The 9,637-nt window shown below is 38.3% G+C and overlaps 1 protein-coding gene across 1 annotated transcript; it reads right to left on the bottom strand.

Annotated features, from left to right (window-relative positions):
- Window positions 1–1,338: 1,338 nt before the first annotated feature.
- On the bottom strand, window positions 1,339–7,004 carry LOC586395 (ubiquitin domain-containing protein 2). Its single transcript, XM_786179.5, has 3 exons — window positions 6,800–7,004; window positions 3,889–4,125; window positions 1,339–2,666 (listed from the first exon to the last, which is right to left on the bottom strand). The coding sequence occupies exons 1-3, from the start codon at window positions 6,873–6,875 to the stop codon at window positions 2,278–2,280; spliced, it is 702 nt and encodes a 233-aa protein (XP_791272.1). The 5' UTR covers window positions 6,876–7,004; the 3' UTR covers window positions 1,339–2,277.
- Window positions 7,005–9,637: the final 2,633 nt, after the last annotated feature.

Below are 9,637 nucleotides of genomic sequence, written 5' to 3'. Positions count from 1 at the left end.
GGCCACCCTGACTTTACTTTGAATAACCACATACATGTAAGTACACGTACATGTCCCTACATTATCTACTAGAATGTGCCCAATTTGATTGTGTAATAAAACCTGTATTTGGACAGTTTTCAATTAATAGATGAAAAAGGCACTCGTTTGCATTTCATGCAGAATTGGCGGGATCTCTGTCTTGGCTCTGGTGACTGGCCAGGCTAATGTTAAACCCGTTTAATACTACATGTACTGTAAGACCAATGTACTCCAGCTCGACGCTGGAGTCTTTCGGAAATGTGTGCTTTACCAATATTTAATTGTATCAAAAAGATTAACCTTCTGAACTGAACAGTCTTTTATGAAATCTTAAAATCACCTACACATACTGATAACAGGTGACTCCTTTCGTAGTATTGTACAGAGTTATGTTATGTTGGAAATTCTGATTACATGGTTCTGAATCATCCAACAAAATGATATGAAATCAGGCATGTTATTAACTTACACAACGTACATGTACATGTGCCATGAAATAAGTGTCTCAAAATAAAAATAACCTCTCCAACCGGCGCTATAGTTCTCTTCAAAAGTATTAGCTCAAAGAAAGATTACCAACAGTCCTTTTCAGGACTACTGTACACACATACATGTACTCAAGAAAGATTACTGACAGTTCTTTTCAGGACTCCCCAATCCTCCCCCTAAGCCTATTGTATAAAAAGGATAATTACACAAAAAACCTGCCAGTAAGCCACACAATACATGAAGGATTCCTAGAAAACTACTGTAATGCCTGGGAATCACTCTTATTATCCATATTATAATAAGGAATGTTAAAAGCACGCTGGATAAAGGGCTAGAAAAAAAATGACTGTACATTTCATTTAGCCTACTGGGCAATAGGCTTATTTTATGTTGGAAAATCACTATCACTAGTCCACATCTTCAAACAAACTGTATGAGCATGGACAAATCCAAATGGACAGGCCAAGATATGACTTGAAAAGCCAAGCATCATCATTTGGTTGCCTTGGGCAAGCAGCAGCAGAGTTCAAAGCATCCACCACATGGATCTATCAGATACATGTACTCAGGCAGGAGTCCCTCAAGGTGCTATACTATCACCTCTTTTTTCTCATTTTGTTTACAATGGTCAGAATTTAGGATTTAAGATTGAAGGCATACCATTTCAAATACCCTGGTGTCTTTTAACCACACATATTGATGCCGTAAGTGCTTACATGTGGCAATTCAGTTGACTTGATTATGAAAGTGATAAATTCTGCTGCTTGAGAAAAAGAAATTGAAACTAAGCTCAAGTCAAGGAGATAACATACATCTACCCTACTCCTCTTTGGATGTACAGTGTTTATGAAAGTGCATGAGCTGTATATACATGTAGAAAGATGGAGACAAAGAGCCAACTTGGTACAAAACAGTTGGTCTTTCAATGAAATAAAGAAGGTACAAACTGGACAGGAAAGTTCGCTTCGCTGAACAAACATACATTGTGACAAACATGTCTATGGCTATATCTACATGTACTTCAAAAATCTTGCTTTAAAGCCTCCCATTTCCAATAAATATTGCTTTTTTCATAAATATATATTAGTTACTGCTCCGGCTTCATTAAATCTTGTTAATCACGTCAGAACTGCACATGCATCAGCATGAAGATATTCACTGACATATAACTAGTAATAAAAAAGGTAGATGACAGAAATGAAATGGAATTACAGGAAAAAATAAAGAATCATGATAAAAAAGATAAGGGAGTTATTTTCAAAGAAAAGGGTGATTGAGAGGTATCAGGAAAAGTGAAGAAAATGAGTAAACATGAAATTGAAAAACAATATGTTTTTCAACTTGACACTTCATGGAATAAGGCAATCAATTAATTGAAGAGAAAGAATGGAAAGTATTAAATGCTGCAGGCCACAACGTGTGAACAAGTCAGTGAATAAATGGTCTACCAACGGAGTGAAAAGTGAACCATGGCTGTGTTGCAACACAGAACCGTGATTACATGGAGAATGAAGTGATAACATAGGAAACGATCAAACGATACAATGAATATTGACGATGATGATTCACAGCATTTATATTGCGCCTTATTTGTTAAAAACGTTCAAAGGCGCAAATATCGAGGTGTGAATGATGTAATTTATCATCATCAATTATGCACTTTCTTTTTCTTATCCTTCTCAAATTGCAATGATTTCATCCCGCATCGAGTGCAGCAGAGCGCTGTCTACTAGTGGATATTTCAAGATTACCTACATCCAATCAGGACTAGCCATCAACCGGTGCTGGATTCGGCTGGCTTAGTATAACCTGCACAACAAATCCTTTTGATAACTTTGCCTCCTCCACTCGCGTTTTGTCCGTAAGCAATTTCCCGCTGAAATAAAAACGCTGACGGGACGGCTCAATGTTCTCACTCCCGTGGACACGCTTCTTCACTTGGTATATCGTGTCTGTCGACCGAACATTCAGTTTGAGTTCCTTGCCGGACGAGAGGCGGAATTTGACAGTTAGTTCTGTGCCGCCCTCCGCAGGGGGCTCTGGATCAATCACATCAATGTCACTCGTTTCCTCCACCATGTTCACAGGTGCGCTCAGTGTGTAGACGGGGAGCGTGTAGCGATTTCCTAGCTCATCATAGCAATCCGTCAGGGCACCTGTGCAGAATGAGAAGGGAAGCTTGGTACAGTGAAAATTGCTTTTGATATAGCTACCAACTGAGTAGAAAGAACATGTCTGTAAGAGACCACAGATTTCCTTCATTCAGATTTCTTTCATTGAAGTCGTGGAAACCTGTACATGGGCGATTCCCTGCAATGGTTCCCCATACTACTGTACATGTCCGTTTTCCATTTTTTCATCAAAAACTGAAAAATGTCTTGATATGACCATTCAATGGTCATATCAAGACATTATTCTGTGGCATTGAACAATGTTGCTTTCTGGTATCACTACTATCAGTCATAGTCCTATCAGAGGTTTTTTTTTTAAATCAAGGAGGAAATATACGGATGTCTTACAGTGTATGATGTATGGGACACATTGCAAGGAATCGCCCATATAAAGACCCACGACAGACAGGCGCTTTACCAACTGAGCCAACTCGCCTCCTCAAAACATTTATTCATAATTATATTCAAGCTGTACAAGTTAGGCAGTTTCTGAAGTTTGTTTTCTTCTAATTAACATCTCACATTAATGTTTCATGATTGATCGAGTACAAGTAAATCCATCATCTCTGATCTGTTTTGGTCTAGAAGAGTAGCAATGCTCACATGTTTTACTTAATAATACTTATGATAACTCTCTCTCACATTACATGTACATGTACATGTACATAGGGGCCCTCTCCTGAAACCATCGGAAGTCTAACTTCTTGGACAATATCCAATTAAATCATGTGTTATCAAATTAAAGGTATAGACCAGTTCTGGTGATGCGATTGCATTGTGAAAGAAACGTTGCGGAATCATCTAGCATATAAGTATTGGTGTGTACTGCAATGTTCTGGAATCATCAAAGTGATAAGAAATTTGGCCCAGTCTCGGTAAAGTTACAAGCACTGTACACAGAAAGATGTACGGGACTACTCGATATCTATCCAGTCTGGAGTAAATATACATGTAATAATTCACCAAATATATCAATTAGTAGACGGTTTTCTGGCAAACTTTGTATCATCACGTAATAGTAAAAAATGTTCTTTCACATGATTGATAATAAAAGCTTCCATTTTATTTTTAAGCGAGGGGCATTTCCAAAACCGGTAAGGTTGATACATTTAACATGTGTTTCTATGGGATGTCCACAAGCTTAGACTTATGACGGTCTTCAAAAAACTGGGGCCTGATTTCCATTATTACTCTGTCACTGACTTACCGTTAGGGCATGATATATTGGCGCCATCAATGATGGCTTGTGATAAAACAAAATCTCCAGACTCCAGTGCAGAAGCCGCTCCTCGTAGTGCATCCCAGATCTCTTTCCTGCCCTCGTAAGCAGGCGCCGTCTCCCAGAATTCATCTCGCTTGCTTTGGAGCTGTCCTGTGGTGAGTGGAACGTCGCTTTTCCATTTCGGCTTTTCTGGCTTGAGGGGCTGGTTCCGCCCTATGGGCACTACAAAAAAAAAAAGGAATTATGAACAGTTCAGAAAAAAGTTCAGGACAGATTTTAACCAAGTAGTGTTTTTTTCTTGCCATCTGTTTAACTGACCAACTGGTACACGTACATGGATATGTTAGTACATGTACATGTAGGAGAGAAATAAGCCATTGGCTACATATTGCAACAAAGGAAACAAATTTTCTGGTGGCCCTCTCAAAACCCCATGGCAGAACTTACCAAACTTGGACATTTTGAGGCTTGCAAATGTAGTTGCAATGATACTAATTTTGTCAACAGTTTTTACTCAATTTTACATAGAATGCATGTATTTACCGGTACATGTTATTAGGGTGTCTGAACGATTTTTCAATTTTCAATTTGCGATCGTTTTTCACCATTTTTGTTGGATATTTGAATAAAAAATGTAATCAGAATAATACATTTCAAATTTCAAGACTCATCAATGTTTCTATCAAAAGATACAGCCCCTCAAAAACTCTGCAATATTCATACCATTTTGGTCAGAATTATGAACAAAAAAAAGTGGTTCATGCCGAGTTATCATTTTTTGCTCAACAGCTGCATTCTAATGCATTGGGCTATATGCAAAAAGTGGGGGAAGGGTATTTTCAAACTTAAATCCTACGTGATCCCTTGGGGCTAGCAAAAATAAAAGAACATCAACGTGTTCCTTACGACTTGTACTAATTATCCCTTGGGGGGTCGATTTTCAAAAGTTGGAATCTCCCGAGTTGCCATGGAAACGCATTTAAATCGCTGTTTTGACCAAGATATTTTTAGAAATTTAAAATGACCCCCCTTTGGAAATATGGGAATTAATCTGCCCTTTCAAATGACACCTCATTTATTGAGTATCACCTTCAGGATCACAACAGATTAAGGTTTGAATCTAAATTAAAAAAAAAAAACTTGATCTATTTTGCAATGCACATAGACTCTATAGGGATGTGTGCAATGTCAATGGGAAGGGTTTTAGCACACAAAATGTGGTGCGCGATCAGACACCCTAATGTTATTGCTATTTAAGAAAGACATACGGTTGATGTTTCATGCTTGTTACATATTTCATCAAAGTTGTGCAGTTATACCTACCGGTATTCACAAAGTGACAGATACTGTAATGGCACTGCACAGGCATACATTTGTACATGTAGATTTAAGGCACTCTACATGTAGGCATTTGCTTGTACATGTATGTGTGCTTTGACCTGACACTGATCTGGGTGCTAGCGAAACCTATCATGTGTAACAACTTTTTTACAGTGACAGATAACAGGGCTTAAATTAATCCAAGGCCACCAAGGCCATGGCCCTGGATGCCCTTTTGATTGGCCTCAATGCCCCTTTCATTGGCTTTGGAGATTTTATTGTTTGTGCCCTTTCCAATTCTTCCTATTTGTGCTGTAATAATATAGGAACGTGCCCTACAGAAAAGTGGCCTTGCCCTAAAAATATTGAAAATTAAGGCCTGAAATAATATCATCAAAAGTCAATGCAACACTACATGTACAATGTCAGGTAGATTTATGGGAATGTTCCGTCTGTGTGAAGGGAGAGCAACAAATCTAAAAAACCTAGACTCCATACAAGATAAATGATATTTTTCCTATCAATTTTTTAATATGACCCTAGATTTTATATTCTGTATGATGAAATTTGAATTTCGCACTGATTTCACTTTCATCATCAAGACTTTGTGTGTGAACAGTAAGGGCGCTGGTCCAAGAATGAGGATCGTTCGCATTAACGAGGATATCCTCGAAAACGCGGACAATTTGCGTCCTTAAAAATAAGGAGGTCCGATTTTTGCAGAAGTTTTTTTTCATCGGCGCTCTGCAGGTTTTCGGTTCCCGAACTGCGCACCGGAGATGCGAAAAAAACGGATTCCGCATAATAAAATAAACCCAGTTTACCATCTACTTTCATGGGTTGTCCGTCTTCCTGAGGATTTAGCACTAATAACGTGAAAGTCTCCTTCCAAGTCAATGTGAAATGCTTCAAGAAAATCCTTGCGGAATCTGTTTTTTCGCATCTCCAACGCGAGGATTGGAATCATGAAATGTCTGCGAAAATGCGGACAATCCTATTTTTAGCGGACGCGTCTGTCCGCGTTTACGAAGACGATCCTTGTTTATGAGGATGATCCTTATTCTCGCCCCTACTGAGTACTGGTGAAGGTGCGACGTCACTCGGTGTTGAGTTGAGTGATCGGTATTCGTCTTTCTAAACCGACTACTGTACTGTATTGGAGCTTGGTTCAGTAGCATTTCCTCGCTCTCAACACCAAACTTGAAATCACTCACTGTCTCACATGTCTCGATCCAGTCCAAAATGAGCCATTTCTCGATCTCGAGAACCGGGTCGAGTCGACCCAGAAAAATCTTGATCATGAGCTGATCAATGATCATGTGAAATGAAAAGCAGGTCATAAAGTTTGATAAGCACTTATTACTGCTGGTAGATAATTAGACTAAGTTTTAACCATTTCATTATCAATCAGGTTTCATTGTCTACGACTCCGCGTTCAGGATACACGATACATTCATTCTGGCACTAATTAACCTTGTCTGGCAACATAATAATACACACACTTCAATGGACAATAAATGCATACAAAGTCACACAGAACAAAAAGAAAATCAACAATCCCAATAATATTTCTTACTTGAACCAACTGTCCCGTCAGTATTCTCCCCTCTCCCACTTGTCCCATCATGCGAGGTACTGAAACAACCTCCCATGATGGTAGTTAGCCCCAAATCGACTTATTCCGTTGACGTTTTTGCTTCATTTACTTCCTCTCTAGAGTCTAGTTACATGTCGGTTGTTTGGTTGCCGATCGCGATCTCTTTACCAAGCAAAATGCACACAGTACAGAGATACCGACAACCTACATGTAGTTAAGTGGTATTTTTTTTGTTATAGGGCGGCGAAGGGTAAGGCTACATACCGTTAGGCTTTGTCAAAGACCCGTTCATTTCGTGTATGAGAGTACAATAATGTTTCCTATGTTGATGAAACACCCCCCCCCCCCCCGGGTTGCGTTATTTTTTTATGCGGCACGTCACAGATTGGGGCTTTTTTTAAAAAGGGGTCTTGATTTACAGACTAATACTGGTCGTGTGCGTACTAGAGAGTATAAGTAGTAGAAGTCTGTTTTGAATAGTGTTATATACATTTAATCCACTACCGCATGGAAAATCATTACATCAACAATTAAAATCAAATTGGAAATCTGAAGAGGAGGCAGCACGTCAATAAGGAGAACATCACAATAATTAGTCAATAAAACTTAACTAACTTAAACGAAGAGGAATGTTATCTAAACACATAGTTCGCGATGGATATACAAACTTCTTCGCAGCGCTATCTAATGCTTTCTTCTTCTTCTTGATTTGTTTTTGTTTGGCAATCAGTCACAGTTGACTATTTTTGCCACACACTATTTTATGAATTATTTATATATATACATATATGTACAATTTCATGTCATAAATGACTATTTTTAGGATTCTTTCTCTTTCCATCCTCTTTCCTTCCTCTTTTTTTCTTTTTAGACTCTATAACTTTTTTTTAGAGAGAAAATTCAATAAATTAGCTAGCTAACATGACTAGTCTCACGTATGTGCAGACACTATTCAGAAGGGAAAGAACGTACTTCCCATAGGTTTAACACGCGCCATGCCCCAATCTGTGCCGCATAAAAAAATAACGCCCCCGGGTTGCACTAGATTTTGTTTATATCTTTTCAGTTTTCACGCAATGATGTTTAAATCAGTACTTATCGAACCATCTCATGCGCATCTAGGTCTACTGACCAGGTTCACCCTATATGTGCCACATGAGTTTGTATAAGAGAGTTAATCTTATACTTTTAATATAATTTTCTTGTTTTGTACTTTTGTTCGGTAATATGGACCCTGCCCGCAGATCTATTGCCTATAATTCCAAGAATCCAATTGATAGTCAGGACTCGATATTACCCTTAAAATGTGGTTTATTTTCGGTTGTTCTTTCACGGCCAGGCGCGTACACGGGGGGGGGGGGGGTTCGGGGGGTTAAACCTCCCCCTTTGGTATTTGTTTATGTGTAAACCCCCATAAATTTCCCTTAAAAAACCCCCCTTTTGGATTTTTTTTGGATTTTTTTTTTATTAATAATAAAAAAAAATAAAATAAAAAAAATATATTCCCATGGCTGACCTCAAAAAGATGACCTTACTCCCCCCCCCAACGGAACAAAATGTAAAATTTTCAAATTTCGATACCAAAAAAAAAAAAAAAAAAGTGTCCTCTTACCCCCCCCCCCCCCCCCCCCCCCCCCCCCCCCCCCCCCGCTTATTCAGCGGTCGGCTGAGTCGTTGCGATTTTTTTGGGACCAAAAACAAAAAAAAAAGTGACCTCTTAAAAAGTGACCTTCTTCGTTTCATTTTTATTTGCATTTTCTGCCCCCTCGCAGATACGCCACATCATAGCAACTAAAAACACATTGGTAAATTTTCTTTGCTCATTAAAATAGTCACCTATAAGCCTACTTCTCTCACAAAATCTTTTAGCAAATAATCGCCATCAGGGTATATAGTTTTGAAAAGGCAATGTTAAATTCGTTAAAGCGTGATTATTATTTTCCGTCTATCTAGAACTCGAGATTACATAATCGGTGTTGCTCACTTGATTGTTAATATTCATTATTATTTTTAAATTTTGTTTTGGTTTAGTGTAGGTGATGAGTCAGGGGCGGATGTCCTGCAGAAAGTGTTCCTACTCATATACGAGATTAAAAGAGATAACCAACATCTGATCACGAAATAATTGTGAAAAGATTCGGTCAGAGAACATCGGTGACGGTGATATAATGCACAGATGGGTCACATTGTTTTATTATTCTACACGAGTTCGATCAGTCGCCACGTGACAAGTCTCGCATTATATATTTGAGCATCATTGTATAATAATTGAAGTAAAATAGATTAAAGTAACAACTCGGACCAGTTCAAGCCTTTAACAAAAAAAAATTATCGTAGGGGGGTGGGGGGGGGGGGGGGGGGGGCAGGGGAGGAAGAGGGAGTTCCGCCAGGCACTTTGGAGAGACTTTCCCCCTTTGCGGCTCTGAGGTGCACGTTTTGTTTACTCCAAAAATAAGCACACAGCAACCAAGTAAAAATTCACTAAAAATTCTCATTCTCTGACAACAAATTAGGAAAGAAGGAAATCAATTAAAAAGAAAGGAATCAACTTGATACAATTTTATATATGAATAGCATTTTCTTAAGCAAATATATCGTTGACAACAGTGAAAAGAATTCAATTAAATAGGCCTAATTATGACGAAGAAAAAGACTAGAAAAAGACTGCAAAACTCCTTTGCCGTCCTACGGAAAAAGTCTCCTAAAAATTATTATCTGAGGTAAATATCTTTTGATTCATGGATTTGGCAATGAATTCAGTCAATATTGATAAATTGAAAATGCATAAAAGCATTTAATTTGTTTTTATTCAATCTT

This window comes from Strongylocentrotus purpuratus, unplaced genomic scaffold (assembly GCF_000002235.5).
Source record: "Strongylocentrotus purpuratus isolate Spur 01 unplaced genomic scaffold, Spur_5.0 spur5_scaffold_15, whole genome shotgun sequence".
Lineage (NCBI taxonomy): Eukaryota > Metazoa > Echinodermata > Echinoidea > Camarodonta > Strongylocentrotidae > Strongylocentrotus > Strongylocentrotus purpuratus.
This window is presented reverse-complemented; position numbering and strand designations above follow the sequence as displayed.